Source organism: Cygnus atratus, chromosome 4, assembly GCF_013377495.2.
Source record: "Cygnus atratus isolate AKBS03 ecotype Queensland, Australia chromosome 4, CAtr_DNAZoo_HiC_assembly, whole genome shotgun sequence".
Lineage (NCBI taxonomy): Eukaryota > Metazoa > Chordata > Aves > Anseriformes > Anatidae > Cygnus > Cygnus atratus.
The window spans coordinates 2,792,308-2,813,081 of NC_066365.1; the positions used below are offsets into that span (position 1 = coordinate 2,792,308).

Below are 20,774 nucleotides of genomic sequence, written 5' to 3' on the forward strand. Positions count from 1 at the left end.
GAACAATATATAGGGGTGGCTAGCCGGGGTGGGGGCGCGGCTGCTCGGGGATAGGCTGGGCATCGGTCAACGGGTGGTGAGCAATTGCATTGTGCATCACTTATTTCATACACATTATTATTATTAATACTATTATTATTATTATTATTGTTATTATTTTCCCTGTCTTAATAAACTGTCGTTATCTCAACTCACAGGCTTCACTTTCCCGTTTCTCTCCCCCATCCCGGAGAGGGAGGGGGGAGGGTGAGCAAACGGCTGTGTGGTGTTTGGCTGCCAGCCGGGCTAAACCACAACAATACCTCAATCCCTTGACATTTGTTGAATCACTTCGTATTATGAGGTGCGACTCTTCATATTAGACTAACCTTTTTGACCTTGCCTGGAACAGAGAAGGTCAGGATAGATACATTCCACACGATATGTGTGGTCAGAATATCTCAACACTATTGCTGCAGGGAACAAGCCTAGAGGTAGACTCAGTTATTAAGATTATTGCAGTAGGGACGTCATCACACTTGGGAGACTAATATTCCAGTTCTCAGGCATCTCTGATTCCTATACATAAGTCAGATGATAGATACAGTTTGACTTCGAGAGAAACTAACAGAGAAGTACTAATTCATCAAAGGGAAGGGTTGGACTGACTAAATTTGGTGACACTTCTTCCACCTGGAAAAAAAGACCAAGAATTAACATAAGAATTCATAGTATGTTGCAAAAGTAGACATTCACTGAGAGGAGAATTACGGAGAAGGATGGCTGTTCTAATGCACAGGCAAAACTGGTAACAGGTTGTTTGGGGTAAAGAAATTATCTGGCTGTGAAAGGAGGAGACCACTGGGCTGGACAACAGAGAATGTGTGTGGTCAGATCTCTACACGACCAAAAATCATTAGTCAACTCAAAAAGAGAAATTGCAGAGATTGATTTCTGACTTGATGAAGCATATCTAGATCTGCTCACTGAACCATGAGCAGAGTCAATCAAGTGGATGTCTTACAGACATTCATTAAATATATTTTTTTAAGAAATATTTGTAGCAAAAGGCAACTAACTGAGCCTGAGCCAAACAATTGCGCACTGGTCAAGTTCTATGTAAAGGTCTGCTGAAAAGGACCAGTAACTTCTACATTTCTTCAGCCATTTCTGGGTTTGCCCTCATTTCAGCATTTGTCTGAAACATACTCAGGGAAGATGTCAGCTCTCAAATGATATGCACACAGGTGAAAGTGGAGTCATTCAATTAGTAATCACAATTAGGCTTTGTATCAAAATAGAAATTACTTTTCTAAAAATAGGTGGTGATGACGTATTAGCTCAAAAGGAACAGATTTCTGAAAAGACAGGAAGAGGAACAAAATAACAGCTCTGAAGGCCAGCAGAAAACTGAAGGGCAAAGCAAAGTAATCTAATAAAAAACAAAATCCATAAAATCAAAGTCCTGAATGTTTAACAGCCTCAAATAGCACAGATGGGGTTTGTAATCTCAGTGGTTGCAACGTTTTTAATAGCCTTTTCTGAGATAATTCTGTTATTTCATTGTTGCAAGGAACAGGGAAATCAGTGTGGCGTTTCAGATGTCACTTGTGGGAAGTTTTGATAAAGGCCAGTGTTTTTATGTAATTTAGCTGTAAAAAGAAAAAGAAAACTGCAAGCTAAAGAATCTAGTGTTTAGAATGCTCACTTATCCATCAGTTTATAATCAGAGAATAAATTTTGTCACTATGGCAAATTCTCATCACTGGAAATGGGAATGACCTTGACAGATACCAAGTTCCTTAAAGAGGAAGTTATGAAGCAATCTGAGTATCTTCACTGGCATTAAATCACAACCACCAAATGGCATTTAGCAGGGGCCTAAAAAAAATAAAGTGTGAAATAACAGAGATACCAAGGAGAGGATGTAATACACCCTCAATACCAACAACTGTTCCTAAAAGATTTGAGAGTGACAATATAGCATCTATTTTTAAAAATGGAATTGAGATAAAAACTAGGAAAGAGAAACTGAGCATTTCAGTCATAATTTCTCTTTTTTTAATTAAATTTTGCCTTTAACTTGTATTTTTGCTCATTTCAGAATTTCTTAATTAAGCCTGGTAAGATTAATTTTTTCTCTTATTCTTTTTATCAATGCCATATTGCTTGACAAAAAATAAAAATGGTATTTGAGTATTCACATTCTCTTCAGGCATTCTCTTTTCCTTTTTCCGTATAACTTCATATTTATCTTCTTCAACCAGCTGTAGTTACATACGCTTGACTCGCATCATAAATCAAACGTCCACTCTTCATTAACATTGAAGTCTGTTTTTCTTTTTTTTTAAAAAAACTTATTTATTGCCTATGATGAATGTGATTCTTGAGCATGTAAATCCAATCTTGAGTAGATTGATTCATTATCCTCATAGAGCATAAAGACAGAGAAATAACTTTTAAATCTAATCTTCCACAGGAAGTCTCTGGCAAATCAGTATTAGAACCAAATTCTTAGATGTCTGCTCAGAGCCCTGACTAAAAACATACATCCTTTCCACCCATCCTATAGGCAACATCTATTCATTCATATTCCAATTTTTAGCTACCTGGGAACAGGTGTGTGAAAGGACAGACACACAAATACTACTCAAAATGCTGAATACTATCAACAGATATTACCCAAGTGCATCCATCCAACATTTACCAAGAAGAAGACACATCTAGGTAGGTCATTCACCTCTTTCTCTGTGTGCAGTTGTTTACTGTTGGGCTGTTGACAGTGCTTTGTCCAGGAAACTGTATGATGGAACAGCCCCTACACGGGGACATCTTCCACTGGCGTTTCCCCCTCAGCAGCAGCAAGAGGTGTTGAACTCCTCATCCCACCTGATCTCACCGACCTAGACTGCTCCTACAGGGACTAGGGGTGGGAAGACCAGGCCAGGAAGGCTCAACGCAGAAACTGGCTGCTGCTGAAAGGGACCTCAGGCAGGCCACTATCCATACAGGCCTTTTACACCTCTCATGGCAGCAGTGGCAGCTCTGTCAGGGTAATTGTGGGTCTCTGTGGCAAGCACAGAAGGAGCTATAATCAAGCAGCTGTAATCTATCTCCTCAGCAAAAGGGTAGCAGGCCAGAAGGACACAACCAAAAGCCAGCAGCTGGATCACACTGCATTAAGGAGTCACCCTCCAATTCAAGTGAATGAGACTTTTTAAATGAAGGCAACGTGCCACAAATCCAGTGCAGATATATCACAGCAGTTTGAATTTGTTCTGTCTGGAGGCAACCAGTAAGCAGCAGTGGGGAAAATCCCTTCTATCAGTTGACACCATACTTGTACAGGCCTTCTACTGCTATCTGCATCATCCACCAGCAGCTATGAGGTGCAAAGGTTAGACAACAAATACTGAGGTGCCAGCAGTGTTCATTATATTCATCCAGACACACAGCAAGACGTTGCAGAATCTGAACTAGGAGTTTCACCAGAACTCCCACATTACCACTCTGCATATGCTTCTCCTGGCAGAGAAAAATCATCAACTACCAGAGATGGTAAAGCTCTACCAGGACTCTATAAATTTACAGTGGTAGGCAAAAAAACCATGTTACGTAAAGCTGAATGACTCGCTTTAAATGCTATGACTCTTTATTTAAAAATTATAAGCATTTTATAAACACTAATCAAAGTCTTTCACTTCATCTTTGTTCATTAATGCCAAGTCTACATTTGCCATTTGGGGTTTCCCTTAGGAGTGCATTCTTTTACATCTAAAAATGTCCCCACTTGCAAACCTTTTGTGGAGTATCTTCATAATACTGCATCCCTCCCCCATTATTCTGAAAACTAACTCCTGACAGATAGATACGGATTTCAGTAGGCAGAAAACAAGTGTTTATGCCAGGTTGCCGACTGCCATCTTCTAAATGTCTGTTGTTATCTGTTGAATCGATCCCACTTGGATGGTAACTGAAGTAGCAAATGCCTGTTAACAGGTCTGCACACATTACACAGAACATTCACTGCTAACAATAAATGTTTTAAAAACTAGAATAGCATATAAAATAATATCTGTGAAATTAATTTCCAATTCTGTCAGAATGTGTTTTTCACGTTTAGGAAATTTTATTTCTTTTTCAAGCATAAAGAAAAGTGTTTATGAAGGATGATGCTTCATGAAAGTATCATTTTTAACATTACTTCTCTTACTATGCTCAAAATCCTAATATTAAATATATCAGTCAATCTTCTTATACAATGAGAAGGATGAAAAATGAATGCAGAAATCATTCAATAAGTTCATTAAGAAAGTAGTTTCCTAAATTTTTTAGCAATGGAATTACAGCATTCCTTATCTTTAATGTAAGTAGAGGATGGAGAGTAATTGACCAACAGTTGTCCTGAGAGATCTCTTTAACAGCAGTTTTGGGGCAAAAAGCAAAATTAAGAATAAAAAGTCAAAGAATCTTGGACTGAAGGCATCTTAAAGATCTTTTCAATTTCTTTCTATTGTCATAAAATGTAAAGAAAGTACAGACAGACCTGCTTGTTTTATAGTCCTATTGGTTCATCTCTTGGCCTCCATTTACTTTATACCATCCATCTTATGATGACATCAAACAGAAAAAAGAAAAAAGCAGGTTCCCAGGTCTGGGCCAGCAAGATGTGAAGGTGGTCAGACTTAGGATGGACTCTAACAAACCAAATCCTTTCACAAACTTGGCTGTGTTCCTATTGATAAGAGAATGCTCTACAGAACAGGACTGAGAAAAGCATCTCACACAGGCCCAGCTATGTTTCCACAATTTCTTTTCAACCAAGGTAGTTTCAAGCTACAGCATTTAATCACATCGCTCTCTTGTTCTGCTCATGTATCCCAGAAAGATTAAGCTTAATTATTTTGCCTATAGACAGTAAGTGCTAGGAAAATTCAATTTGAAATTAATCTACCCCTGAAGTGTGACTTGTTTTCCTCCTTGTCATAGCTTACACCATTACTGCAAAAATGGTATTTGCAATCATTGAATGATGCACTTGAACTCAACTGGAACACTGTTAGCTCAATGATTTATTTCTGAGAATGTCACAAGCAGACAAGATGAGTTAGAAAGATGTTGCTGGAATAAAGATGGCAGCTTCTGTATCATATATAGTCCTCATCTGTACCATATGTCCTGTTCTCTATAGCTACAGACAGTTGCCATAGTTAAGAAGGAAGAATTTACAAACTTTAGCCAAATAATTTATTTGATAAATTGTTCCTAATCCTCAATAGAGGAAATTGCGTGCATCTTAAATATGCGTAAGGATAACTTGGCCAATTGCTCCGTAGTGATAATAGTGTGTCTGTTTGGGAGGGTTGAGGAGATGGGAACAGTTAGCTCAGAAAACAAACCATCATCTAGCTACTTTGCAGTGTGTTGTTCACTGCGAATCGAGCACGTTGTTTACAGGTCTGAAATCACAGCAGGGCGGCAGCTGCCGCTACAGCCTTGCCCAAACTGGAGAGAGAAGAACTGGCCATCAGTCAGTCTCGGCAACATCACCACCTTCTCTGGTACATTTTGGAAGAATAGACAAGCTTCATGTCAGTGGAAATAACAAGGCTCTTTTTACAGTTAGTTTGCCCACCAGGACAAGGTGCATTTCCCAATTTCAAATGTACATTCCAAACTTTTGACTTAAATTCTATCTGATCCCAGGAAGAATGAGTTCAGAAGCCTGAGTAAGTTATCTGCAAATGTCTAGCTCACAAATAACCATGTAAAACAATTTTATAAATCAAGTCTGAGAATTTATGTTCCTCACTATGGCACACCAAATATAAGGAAAACATATGATATAATATGTCTACACTTTGCAGGATTTCTGAAACAAACAATTTATTAACAGATTTCAATCAACAAAAATGTGAGTTTATATATCACACAATGAGTACATAACTTCATTTTGTTATTTACTTTTATTTTACTTACTGAGCAGTGAACACCAGGTCAGGTGTGGCATCAAAAGAGTTTGGAATCAACGCCTAGCACCTCAGATCTACTCCATTAAATTCCACCAAATAACTTTTAGAAGAAAAAGGAAAATAGCATCATACCTGAGACTGTGCATTAATATTGGCTCCTTCCTTAACCAGAACTTTGACAACTTCAGCTTGTCCTGCTAAGGATGCAATGTGTAGGGCTGTATTCCCTTTCTGTTATAAATAAAGAGGGAAAAAGCAAAAGACATTACCTTCTTTAGGAATCATTTTAACCAGCAGTTCTTTCATAATATCCAGCATGCAGGCCTTAAATTTTTAAGTACAGTTTTACCTTACATTTTCATGATGTTCCATAACCATCAAAGGGATAGAACTGGTAGCAGCAACCATGAAGATATCTTCGGTGGTTGTTCAACACTTACATCCCAACATAACTTTTGAGTGAAATTACAGAATTTGATTTGGGTTTGGAACAAACTTCTAGATAAAGTATAATATGGGCTAACAGGTTTTTTTTAATTCAGCTCTAGAGATCATGCCCTGTAGAATGCAGCTGAAAGGAGTCTAGGAATCCTAAAATTCAAGCTGTGAATCACGTGTAAAATGAGATTTCCTAGTACAAGGCCCAAAAGGAGGATCTAACTTAAGTGACAGAAACCAGTCTTTTAGAAGTGGAAGATAAACCTTTTTTTTTCCTGTTCTCTAATCTGCATAAAATTAAAATGCGTATTTTTGAAAGTTGTTAACTTCAAGTTAAGAGACGCAGTGCATAATAAAAAACATCTCTCGAAAACAGCAGCAGCGTGGTAGACAGCTGCATTTGTAAGAGTCTTGTATTTTTTCCAGGCCAATCTCCCATCCCCAGCTTTTTAAATTACTTTATTAAACAATCAAGACCAGGTGCCTAAGGCTCATAAAAGCAAAGCAAAACTCCAAAGTTCCATCTGGAAGCTGGTAGTTCTATCAGCAGCTTCACTGAGGGGTGACTTAAAGATGTTTTTGAAGAAAGGAGGGAACTTCTGTTTTTCTATCAGTGACAGAAATAAGAAGTTCAGCAAGAAGCACTTTGAGCTGATGACCAAGTGCCAACCTTGATGGAGATCCTGTACATCAGCAATCATAAAAAAAGAATCCCACAGGGACACAGTGGCAGTAACTTAATGCAAAGACTGGGCATATATCTCTGGATACGATATATTCACTTATCAATTTTCACGGATTTGAAAAAATCTACTGTTTTAAGCTATATTCACTCAATTGTCATTGGAAATAATAAATTTGGCATCACTTTTTTTTTTAATTCTTCCCCTGCAAACAGATTGTATAAGTAATCTTCCCCTTTTCAATTAGAACTGAGAAGCATCAGCCAAGAACATAGACACAGACCATAATGGAAACAGCACTGTAAATATCAATGAAGTATTTATACTATAATCTTATTTTGTACTTTAATATTTTTTTCTAAATTTCTCCCATGTATTTGAGTTACTCTTTTTGTGAATAGACTTACAGACGTGTGTGAATTACCTTAGTGGCAGAATCCACAGCCGACCCTCTTTCCAATAATTCTTGTACCAGTCCCACATGGCCTTCTTTAGCTGCCAGGTGCAGAGCATTGAGTCCATTCTGTAAGCACACGGGCCATATCAGTTACAAATATCAGTTCTGAAGATACACGTTCCTACCTTACCCTGCTATAAGAAGAAGATTAGTAGCTGGAATACTGTTACATCTGCTAGCTGACTGTCTACATAAGTCAGATATTTTGGACTTGGCTAGTTAAGTGACAAAGCTTCTCATAGCAACAGACATCAAAACAAACCATATTTTCAGCCAGCAAATTCTCCTAAGAGATTCCTTCCTCCCTTATAGTTCCACATTTCCCTGGACCACTACACCTTGGGAGCCCATTATTTCAAAATTTGAGTGCATATCTACCTTATACTTTCTGTAATTTTATCTGTCCCTACTGAGGTATTATCATCACTGAAAAATCACTAGACTTAGACAAATTTACACAGGATGTGTCTATTGAATTAGGATACTTCCAGGCTGGTGTAGCTGTCCTGAACCCTGGACTCTCCCCTCTTTTCTCTGGAATAACTGGTATCAGTCAGAAGACCACTCACACAAGTAGACCAAAACAGGATTATATGTGGCTTGCAAGGTGTACTGGTCTTTGACTTAGTACATCTGCTGGTTTCTGATGAGAAGGTCTTCACTAAACTTTGTGGATTTGTAACCTCATTCAAAAACGACAAGAAAATGATTGAAATGAGCACTAGGATTTTCAGGAAAAAAAAAAATCTAATAAAATGAACACTTAAATCCCTCTCATATTAAATAGGATACTTTATCTCCTGTAAAGTCCAGCTATGGAAACTGTATCTTTCTCTTCCTATTATCCCTATTCCACCCATGGGAAAATATAAAATGGCAGTCTATTGTAACAGAATTGCCAACCTATTTTTCACAATCCTATGTTATTTTTCACAGTACATCAGGCAGGTGACAGCACCAGATACTGCCATTGCCCTCAAGCACTCTGCTGTTTTCCATATTGCAAGCATCACAAGCAGTACTCAGGTATCTGAGTAACTTGCAGCAAGTTGAGCACTCTGTAGCTTTTATCACTTGTCTCACAATAGTTGGTAGTCATTTAAATTATGAAATCAACAAGCAGCTTTCTAGTCTTTTATTTGCCCATCCTCAGAGGCAGCATGAGCTCGTAATTCCTGGTGGGATTTTAAAGCACTTAGCACTTCACAGGAGGTATTTAATGGGAGTGGGTCCAATGGCTGCAGACACTCCAATCCAGACGCGTTTCTGAAGTAAATCCATTTAATTCTACATTCATGCAATACGGACAGATTTTGTGGTCAAATTCAGAAGTGCAGCTGTGAGGAAAGCAAAAGAACTGAAGGAAGGTTACATTCAGAAGCTGCCAAAAGGCAAAGGATACCCTTATGTAGCCTGGTAGCTAGGAAATGTTACTGGGAAATGTGGTTTCAAATCCCATTATGCGGGTGAAGCAGCAGTAACAGGATCCTTCTTACTCCAGAGGAACAACCCTACCACAGCACTGCAGAGTCCAAGGCTGGCAACAGTGCCATGTCTGGGATCAAGAATATATTTTAAGTCAAAATTTATGTGGTGAGGTTGATCATAACCATCAGGATGACTAGGACCGTGCATGTCAGTGATTTTTTTTTTTGCAAGCTGAAAACATTTCAGGCAGCTCTGATCTTCCTTGTTTTTAATCTCAGCTGAGTATAAAATAACCACAACTACTACCTACAGCAGTTGTAAGTTTTGAAATAGTATTTTGTGAGGAAACACACAGCGTCCTTCTCATTGCTTGAAAACAAAGACCTGTTCTCATATCTAATATAGTAAATTCAGTCCTCAACACTTCCTATGAGTATGAACAGCAACTCTGACTCCTTACAGCTGGACATGGCTGATGTATTTCTGTGGTCTGTATCAGCCTTTTTTCACTCTTTGCAGGCAGACTGAATTCCACAAATGACAGCACAGAAACTGAAACATTGCATGGCCTACACAAGTTATGTGCACTCACACGCCTCTGGCTGCAGAAAGTTCAGAATGAGCTGCTGCCTTGCATTAACATGCAGCAGACTGTGGAGAAAGGAAAGCTTGTCTTGGTGCTAAATCAGAAACAAACTCTTGAAATATTTGTATTTGTACCTGAGGGAGATATCTAATGCCACCGCGTTAAGTAACTGAAAGCTAATGCTGCTGAACAGATTAAGTTTCTTTGCAATATTACTGATTTATCATACTTATTAAAACATAAGTAAAATGAATACAATGAGGTCTAGTAAAAAGGCTACAAAAACAAACTACAGCATAAACAGTTCCTACGGTATGCATTCAAATTCTGTAATTACTTAAACCAAGCAGCAGCAGAAGCAAGCATTGCACTTTGAATGTTAAGGGCCAGCACGACTGAAGCCTTAAAGCAAGCTTTGTTCCTCCATAAACAGCACCAATGCTGTAATTATTTCCCAGCCCACAAGGCTGATCCCTGCTACTTATGATGATGGAAGCTCAGATTTAACCAATGCAACTCCTCCGTTTCTGTCAGCAACATTCTTGTACTGCAGAAAAACAAAGGTTTCTGACACTTCCCTTTTCTCTCCTATGCCTACCAAAAAGTTGTGGGTGGGGGAGAGATGAAGTTAGTTGTCTGCTAAGCAAAACCATACAGCATTTGGGCTGCTCCTCCCAACAAAGCACACATATACCATAACTACCTTTTTTTTTCCAGAGGCTCATTTGTAATTCTAACTCTCATAAAAGAACGTAATACTAAACCTCACAAGCTTGGCTGTTCAAGCGTTTCCCTGCAGAGCCTGATTCCCTCAGTCCTTTTTCTCCTCTGCCACCAAGCTAGAGATTTTGGCATTTTGCATCCCATGGAGTGCTACGAGCGTGCACGCGTACCACTATTGCTCACAGCACTTCTAGTGTTACCCTACATATTTGCACCAGAAAAGCCTCCAAATTTCTTGTGAAGTCCAGGGAAAATCACCAAACCTTTCTAAACCATCTGAATTTCAGTTGCTTTCTTTTCTGGAAGACTGGCACCAGGTATCACTGCTGTCGTCTGAAAATCACCTGAGGAAGTCCATGGTACTTTTGCCTTTGAACTGAGCTCCAGCAGGACCAGACCCTCACTGAATGGATGTTCTTCAGGCCACTGCCTGGTGCAATTACTCCTCCTGGCACAGCACTCAGATTGCTGTTGCATCCAGCAGCACTAATAGTTTATACTATTCCTGTCTAACCCAAAGCAAACTGACCCCACAGAAAGGTGACTTCTTGGCAGAGCACCAGAGCAATCTACAGTTCAAGGAACATTTAAAATCAGCACTGGTACCAGAAGAATTGCTTCTGCTTCTCCTGTATCTTGCTGTTACACACTTCAGAACATTAGGAAGCAAGAATGTATATTAACAAAAGTAACCCTCTACTTTACACTTGAAGCATGAAATATAATGCACTTCCATCAAGTTGCTGCCATTGATGTTGTGTTCACTGGCTTACACATCTGCTAACAGGCCAATAGCAAATCATAATTTACAAACACAATGAAAGTTTAAAAGTATTTTTTTAATTATTTTTTTTAAATTAAAAGCTCTGCATGGTTGTGCTAACTTCTGTACATGTTTCAACAACTTCTTACAGAGTTAAGAGGGCATCTGAGCTCACCAGTACAGCCTTAGACTAAAAGACAGCATCACAGTCTTTGTTAAAGTCAAATGCTTTTCTCTATCTCTCTAAAATATTGGCCTAAGGTTGTTGCAAATAGTCTCCTTTGAATAAATCTCTCAGGCAACTCAAAACTGCACGTCGTCAGGCTCTTTTCTAGAAGGGTTTGGGAGAGGGCACGTTGGAGAACTGCACATGGGTTTCTCCACTCAAAAAGTCTTTTGAAGTTTTTTCCCAAAATATCACAAAGAAATAAAACAGAGGGTGGCAAAAGAAAAAATAATTTCAGATTAAGAAAATTCTCCCTTTATGTTGCTTTGTAGCCTACGAATTAATGAAAATGAATTAACCTACTGAGTTATCAACAAGTGATACTGTCGACCTCATTATGACTAGAGTGCTACTTCAGTCTATAGTTAGCACTACTAGGAGTGTTAGCTGCTATATGAGGGAGTAATTAATAGCTGGTGCTCTGTCTCACTGAGACTCAAGCAATAAAGACACCAACCAAACTATGAAGAAACCATCAAAATGAGAGCAAAAGCCAAACAGATCTAAGTTTTTAAAGCCTTGGAGCTGGAGACCCCTCCAGAATACCTAACGTTTGAGCCCTCTTCTCTTCTGGGTATCAGACTTTGCATTCACTCCTTGTGAGTACAGAAGACTTAATCAAAACAAATGTCAGAAGTCCATCATGCATTTTTCCTTTCATGAAAAGTAATTTTTAATACTGTGAAAACTGACAAACCTCAACGACAAGGCAGGGAAACATTACTGTAAGTTGCATTTTGGACTACCAATTCTCTTTCAAAATACAGCAGACTGCTGATGAACCCTCAGACTTGCGGGTCTAATTTCTGTTAGAGCTTGGAGCTGCCAAAGTAAAAGGGCTTTATAAATGCATACTATAAAAGTATAGTTCATTTTCCTAGCCAACATTATGAGTGTTGATTCATATACTTCAGAAGCACGTTGGTTTTTCTTGCTATATTAACGAGAAATAACAGCCATGTCTTAAAATACCTGGGTTCATAAAATATAGAAAATAACCTTAAAGGAATCATATTTCTAATGCTTATCAGGTTTTTCAACCTATAAAATACTAATTACTAGACTTTTTTTAAAGGGACTATTTAAAGGCAAGTAATTTTGCCCACGGACATTTCTAAATCTCTCCAGAAATGAAGAAATATCAATGATTTATGATTTTCAGAACAGATAATTGTGCTTGAATTCAGATTAAAGGGAAAATTCCATAATAATTTAACTTGACATCAGCTGAAGGTAGCATTCAACAAAACATAATTATGTAATGACTAATCCCTGCATTTAATATACTCAGAAACATTAAATTCCATCAGATTTTGGAAACAATTAAACTGGGGAAATATTTTTATCATTTATAAAGATAGCTCTGTGAAAATTTAGGATATGATAAACAACTTCTAAAACTGAAGAAAGCATTTTCTTGTGTTACCTCTGTTCAGGAAAGCATATTCTTAACATTACTTATTGTTTACTGAATTGGCATCTAGTCTAAAAATAGCATTATACTGAGAAAAAAATGCATATATGACGCTTCATGTTTTAAAGACTATGCAGATACCTCACTCTTTTAAAATAAATTACATTTCCTATGTTTTGCAGAGTGTGTTAGGTTTTCCCCTTAGACTGCTGGGACACAACCTGGACAGACCCCACTCAAACCCCTTGAAGGAGGAGGAATAACCGAGGCTTCAGCAGCAGCTGCCATGCCTTATTCCCTACCCTCTAGAAGAAAAGCATGCTTCCAGTCCTCATAACACTTAAAACACACCAGTGATGTTTACTTATTCAATGGAAGGTGGTGGTCTTAATTGAAAGCTAAGTGAACCCACTTCAGACAGCTTTGTGAGCAATTTCTTGTAATTTCTAGAGCGGGTGTTTGCAACAAGCTAAAATGGCTGTATGAGCTCAATGGATGGCAAAGGCTAAGAAATCATGCTCTCTAGCCATGACGGTGTAGGAGGCCCATCACAGTTCATTCTTTGTGCTTGAGAAGCCCCGGAGAGTAATCAATGTCCTCAGGGAAACAGATTATCCAGTACACAGAGGAAAGCTTTTCCTAGCTTACCAGGGCTCAGGCATTCCAAATATTAATTTTATTTATAGGTCTGAAGGGATTATTTTAATATTTTCCATTTTGTACTGCTTGTCAAAAGCTCAAAAGACTTCACATAGTGTAGAAAATTCCTGGGTCAACCCAGATGTCAGGTAATATTAATTATTGAATAATATAAGATTTTACTTTTTTTTGCACACCAGTCAAACTTTTTTTCTTTTTTTTTTCTTACCCTGATGAAAAAAGGTATAAAACCAGCTTTGATCTTAACCTCAATGCAAAACCACAGATTCTAAAAGTTAGCGGTGGTATCATCATCTGTCATCCAGGAACACTTTATCTTTTTAGATATTAATTCTATCTTATCAGATATTATTCTTTATAAAAAATTATGCAGCATCTATTCTTTTGCATTTACATATTGTGCTTGCATTTATCTGGCTCTGATTTCACCTATAAGGTGTCAATGTATAAGAAGCCACTGCTTTGCACAATATTGTTAACATGCCCTTACAAAAGAGGAACTTTGCTAGCCAGTTGCAGAACGGAGCTACTTTTCAAAGAAGATGAACCTATAGCAACCCTAGTCATGCTCTGCTCTAAGCAAGCAAGAGAAAACGAACACTAGAAAAAACTAAAAAACTTTTAATGTTTCCAAGTGATTATCATGTTAAATATTCTCTGTCCTGAGGGTGAGTCTTTTTGCTGATATTGTTGCTTATTGCTAAGACTTAAAACTTATTGGATGTATTCAAAAATATTTTTGAGAGGTACTTCTGAGAGAAGAGCAAAAGAACTCAGGTCTAGATTTAATCTCTCGTAACTGCATACCTTGAAGTTCACCAGCTTCTGTTCCCTGTAACACAGCAAGTGTTTTCTTGACAGGAGGTCCTTTAATGAAACTTTCTTCTAGATAGCAAGAAAAGATTGTCTCTATATGTTTTCAATAAGGAGCACATGTAAACCCCCAGTTCTTCTCCTGTTCATCATTAAATTCTTTGACACAGACAGCAAACAGTACCTCTCTCACTTTTCACAGAATCACAGAATCGTCTAGGTTGGAAGAGACCTCCAAGATCACCGAGTCCAACCTCTGACCTAACACTAACAAGTCCTCCACTAAACCATATCACTAAGTTCAACATCTAAACATCTCTTAAAGACCTCCAGGGATGGTGACTCAACCACTTCCCTGAGCAGTCCATTCCAATGCCTAACAACCCTTTCAGTAAAGAAGTTCTTCCTAATATCCAACCTAAACCTCCCCTGGCGCAACTTTAGCCCATTCCCCCTCGTCCTGCCACCAGGCACATGGGAGAATAGACCAACCCCCACCTTGCTACAGCCTCCTTTAAGGTACCTATAGAGAGCGATGAGGTCACCCCTGAGCCTCCTCTTCTCCAGGCTGAACAAGCCCAGCTCCCTCAGCCGCTCCTCGTAAGACTTGTTCTCCAGACCCCTCACTAGCTTCGTTGCCCTTCTCTGGACTCTCTCAAGCACCTCCATGTCCTTCTTGTAGCGAGGGGCCCAAAACTGAACACAGTACTCAAGGTGCAGCCTCACCAGAGCCGAGTACAGGGGGACAATCACTTCCCCAGCCCTGCTGGCCACACTGCTTCTTATACAAGCCAGGATGCTGTTGGCCTTCTTGGCCACCTGAGCACACTGCTGGCTCATATTCAGCCGACTATCAACCAGTACTCCCAGGTCCTTCTCTGCCAGGCAGCTTTCCAACCACTCATCTCCCAGCCTGTAGCGCTGCTTGGGGTTGTTGTGCCCCAGGTGCAGGACCCGGCACTTGGCCTTGTTGAACTTCATACAGTCGGCCTCAGCCCATCGGTCCAGCCTATCCAGATCCTCCTGAAGAGCCTTCCTACCCTCGAGCAGATCGACACACGCACCTAACTTGGTGTCTTCTGCAAACTTACTGAGGGTGCACTCGATCCCCTCATCCAGGTCATCGATAAAGATATTAAAGAGGACCGGCCCCAGTACCGAGCCCTGGGGGACTCCACTAGTAACCGGCCTCCAACTGGATGTGGCTCCATTCACCACAACTCTTTGGGCCCAGCTATCCAGCCAGTTTTTAACCCAACAAAGTGTACGCCAGTCCAAGCCACGAGCAGCCAGTTTCTTGAGGAGAATGTTGTGGGAAACGGTGTCAAAAGCCTTACTGAAGTCAAGGTAGATCACATCCACAGCCTTCCCCTCATCCACCAAGCACGTCACTTGGTCATAGAAGGAGATCAGGTTCGTCAAGCAGGACCTACCTTTCATAAACCCATGCTGACTGGGCCTGATCACCAGGTTGCCCTTCAAGTGCCACGTGACGACATTCAAGATAATCTGCTCCATGAGCTTCCCTGGCACTGAGGTCAAACTAACAGGCCTATAGTTCCCTGGGTCTACCCTCTGGCCCTTCTTGTAGATGGGCGTCACATTTGCTAGTCGCCAGTCGACTGGGACCTCCCCTGATAGCCAGGACTGCCGATAAATGATGGAAAGCAGCTTAGCCAGCTCCTCCGCCAGTTTGCTCAGTACCCTCGGGTGGATCCCATCCGGCCCCATCGACTTGCCTACATCCAAGTGCTGTAGCAGGTCGCCAACCATTTCCTCATGGATTATGAGGGCCACATCCTGTTCCCCATCCCCTTCCACCAGCTCAGGGTACTGGGTACCCAGAGAACAACTGGTCTTGCCGCTAAAGACTGAGGCAAAGAAGGCATTGAGTATCTCAGCCTTTTCCTCATCTTTTGTAACTAAGTTTCCCCCCGCATCCAGTAAAGGATGGAGATTCTCCTTAGTCCTCCTTTTCGTGCTGATGTATTTGTAAAAACTTTTTTTGTTATCTTTAACGGCAGTAGCCAGATTGAGCTCCAGATGGGCTTTGGCCTTTCTAATTTTGTCCCTGCACAGCCTCGCAACATCCTTATAGTCCTCTTGAGTAGCCCGCCCTCTTTTCCAAAGATTATAAACCCTCCTTTTTCGCCTAAGCTCGAGCCACAACTCTCTGTTCAGCCAGGCTGGTCTTCTTCCACTCCAGCTCGTCTTTGGGCACGTGGGGACAGACCGCTCCTGAGCCATTAAGATTTTCTTCTTGAAGAGTGCCCAGCCTTCCTGGACTCCTCTGCCCTTCAGAACCTCCTCCCAAGGGACTCCGCCAACCAGTGTCCTGAACAGCTCAAAGTCAGCCCTCTGGAAGTCCAAGACAGCGGTTTTACTGGTCCCCTTCTTGACTTCGCCAAGAATAGAGAACTGAACCATTTCGTGGTCACTCTGCCCAAGACAGCTCCTGACCACCACATCTCCCACCAGTCCATCACTGTTTGTGAACAGAAGGTCTAGCGGGGCACCTCCCCTGGTAGGCTCTCTAACCAGCTGCGTCAGGAAGCTATCTTCCACGCTCTCCAGAAACCTCCTAGACTGCTTCCTCTGGGCTGTGTTGTGCTTCCAGGATATGTCTGGGAAGTTGAAGTCCCCCACGAGGACAAGCACTGATGATTTCGTGGCTTCTGCCAGCTGCCTGTAGAACTCCTCATCCGTCTCCTCATCCTGGTTCGGTGGTCTATAACAGACCCCCACCAGGATGCTTGCCTTGTTGGCCTTCCCTCTGATCCTAACCCATAGGGACTCAACCTTATCATTCCCAGCCTCAAGTTCCTCAACATCAAAACACTCTCTATATAATATAGAGAGCCACACCACCACCCCTTCTGTGCTGCCTGTCCCTTCTGAAGAGCCTATAGCCAGGCATTGCAGCACTCCAGTCATGAGAGTGGTCCCACCACGTTTCCGTGATGGCAACCAAGTCATAGCCTTCCTGCTGCACGATGGCTTCCAGCTCCTCTTGTTTGTTACCCATGCTGCGTGCATTAGTGTAGATGCACTTCAGTTGGGCCATTGCCTTCTTCCCCAGTTTTGCCATTGTTCCCCCTGGCACAGCTCCAACAAGCCTAATTTCAGCCTCATCCCCCTTCTTACCTAGTTTAAAGCCCTCTCAACGAGCCCTGCCTTTTATATCCTAACTTCCATTTGACATATGCCTGCTGTAATAATCTGCAGCTTTTCTTCAGCAAGGAAGATAATGTCTCAAAATATTTTAGATCATTTCATTTCTTATTCTTCCATCTACTCTTTTCCAGAAATGAACAGTGTCCACAATTGTGGGCTTTTTGAGTTAGTTTTGACATTTCACCATCATAGCCAGCATTATCTGACATTCTCCAACAGCAATATTTTTTTTTTAAATGCATACTTTTTCTAAGTCTGAATGTCAGCATGTATCAGAAAGGGGCAAGGAATTTTACTGAGGATTTCTTGGTGGTATACATAAAATTTTGGATAGTATAAAGCTCCAGTGCAGGAAAACAGCCTTCTTCAGACTAGCGGCAAGCTGCATTCTTAAATTAAATTAATTAGGATTTAAATGTAGTTTTAAAATAAATGTGTAGGTAATTTACCAAAGAATTAAGGATCTAAAGAATTTGAGAATATGAAAAAACTTTTAAAAGGTATCCCCCTGCCCCAGATTCCTGTCAGCACAGTTTACATGCGGTCTGCACAAGGTCTCCCTAGAGCAGGCTGGGCACCCCGCACTAGCCCCGACCTGCCCCTAGGCCTTCTCCTGGGCCCATGTAGAGCACCAGGTCCCAAAGACATGGCTTGTGCTATTTATTTTCTGGGTGAAACTTCCTGAAACAACACAAATTTTGTGCCATGGGCTATTAAAGAAGAGTTGTATTTCTTGTTTGTTTGTGTCCTTTAGCATGGTGCCATGAGTAAGCTGTGCACAACATGGTGGACAGCCTGGGACAAGGCCTTTGGGACCAAGGTTTGCTTGGGTAGTACTGGAGAACCACAGGGTGTTCCAATAACTTAGTATTGGGACATCAGATTTCAAATTGGAACATAACATAATGCAGTAGCATGTTCAGTCTTTTCCTTGGCCCCCAAACTTTCCCTGAATAAATGCTTTTTACGAGGTGAATGCTTCCTGTTTACAGCTCTTCACTGTTGCAGTAAAACAGAATAAATTGTGCTGTCAACACGTTCAACCTGATGCCGCAGGCTATGAACATAAACATTCTCTAAAGTTTCTATTCACCTGGGGCACTGAAATTTTAGACCATCTCATGAGGCATGGGTTACAAAGTAGAGCTAATATGAAATTTCGACTGAATGATTTACTCATTTTCATGTTATTTAAAAACAATATTTAGAAGCAATTTTACTTCCCAAATTTCTAGGCGTTGTCCAGTTTGTGGTCATTTTGATCAAATCTGGCTTTTAGTTAGGAGAAATGCGTTCACCATAAAGCTTGAGCTCTCAAATCCCCATTCAAAGAAATGCCATTGACTTCACTCGAATATCAAGACATTTTGCAGGCCTGCTGCAGACACTTACTTGCATACTTATTTTAAGTCACGGTTACCATGCTACTAAATTTGATAGTACTAGTCACTCATTGCAAACTTAGATCCCTGGGCTATGAAGCAAAAGTAATTGGATTTATAGAATAGAGTTACAAAAGAACCAATCTAAAATGTTCTATCACGTTGCAGTCATATCAATGGTGGAACCTTAATAGTGTGTTTTTACAGTACTAGTAATTTCTCGGAAGTGAGAGGCAGCACTTTAAGCACAAAATTTAAGTACCTTTTCATAGCCATATCTAAAACAATTTATTTTATAGAGAACGTTGAGCAGCAGTAAAAACATATCTAAATAGTGTTAAAAGCATATTTGAGTTTACGGTTTTCCAAAACTGTTTTTTGAAAAAAAGAATAAAAATCATGGCTATTCTAACCATCTGAGGGTAATCAGGATTGCAATGCTAATTATCATTTGACTAGAGATTCTGCAACTGAGCTTCAAGATGTTAATCTGCTTGGACACAAGTTAGCTGGTTAGCTAAAAATACTACCCACTGAATGTTTACTTGTAGGCTGACATCTCACAAAAATAGCAGGGGAAGCCTCAGACTTCCGCACCCCAGGTCACTGGGGATCAGGTGCTTCACATGGGACAACGTGATTAAAGGCTAAGGAAAATCAATGGGCTGACCATACTGCTTACAATGTGATAAACTAGCATACTAGCATATTTCTATAATGCCCAGGCTGCCTTGTGCTGTTTCTACCATGGAAGCGCACATTTGAATTGGATTTCATCTTGCTTTTGTTGAAACAATTACCTCTACAGTTCCAGCAAATGTTCTTAGGGGAGAAGACTGGCACTGAGGAGTACTAAACCTCCTGCCGCTTCTCTTGAACTTGAAAATGAAGATGTGTTTTAGAACCCACTGAAAATATCTGAGTAACTACGCAGTTGCAAAAAAATCCTTCTAAACTTTTATGAAGGCCAGGATAGAATTTCAGCATTAAATGGCCAACAAAGGAAGTCCTCATTAGAGCTGAACAACAATGGAATTACCTTTCTTTTCTTCAGTAAAATACATACTTTCCACCATGTTTCTGTCTTTAGGTTAAGTGATGCTTAGTTGGTACTTTTCACCATAAAATAGAAAAAAAATTGAAAAAAAAAAATTTAAGGGTTTGTGTACACGTAAATAATGAGGTTCTAAATTTGTTTACTAAAATATTAACTGAATGTTCTGAATATAAATACATTAACAAAATTCACAGATATTGTGCAAATTTAATGACTTATTTTGCTAACATCTGCTCTCCTTGGTATGAATTATTCAATTCCTAGCCCATTCCCCAGCATTCATATTCATTTAATGAGCAATCCAAGCAATAACAAGCCCTGAAAAACTAAGTATAAAACTGAAAACATAGACTGCTTCTATATTTTGGAAAAACATATCAACATATTGCAAATAGTGCTAGAATAATTTATTTCAAAAAAGTCAAAATTCTAAGTTTGTTACAAATTTAAACCTATAATTTCTATGTTAGGTTATTGCCATTATTATCATATCAATGAGAGTGTGTCCTGGAAGACAACTCTTGTTTTAGGTATGACAGGAACCCCAGACTCTAAAAATTCCCCCATGCTTAAACATAATAATACAACAACTGTGAAAATCTTTACCAGAAACTTCTTTAGGTGACTGAAAAACATTTTTGCAAGTCAGTTTAGAAATCTAGTCACACACTAACACATTCATCTTTGCAAACTATTGCCTGAAAAGATACTGTTAGTCTCAATCAGCTCCAATTTTATTATTCCTTCAAGCACACCTCCCTTTAAAACTTTCAAGCAATGTCTTCACACATAAGCATTAGGATACCATTACATGATTTTCAACTTCTTCCTTGGCTCTGTAAACAATGCCAGTCCACACTGTCCTTCAGACAAATGTTTGCAACAAATTTCTTTTAAATTATCCCCTACAGCTACGCAGATGCTAGAAAAGAACTATTCAAAATAGCTTAAAACAAAACAAAACCATAAACCTGACAGCTAGCATGCTGCGGAATTTATTAATCACAGCTATCTGACAG

At 39.9% G+C, this 20,774-nt stretch overlaps 1 protein-coding gene across 1 annotated transcript in view; it reads right to left on the reverse strand.

Annotated features, from left to right (window-relative positions):
• ANK2 (ankyrin 2) overlaps positions 1-20,774 on the reverse strand; it is a 165,832-nt gene that overhangs the window by 130,697 nt on the left and 14,361 nt on the right. The window contains exons 3-4 of the mRNA XM_050710362.1: positions 7,497-7,595; positions 6,084-6,182 (exon numbers count right to left, since the gene is read on the reverse strand). Of these exons, the coding sequence (XP_050566319.1) occupies positions 6,084-6,182; positions 7,497-7,595 (198 nt within the window). The remainder of the gene's footprint in view (positions 1-6,083; positions 6,183-7,496; positions 7,596-20,774) is intronic.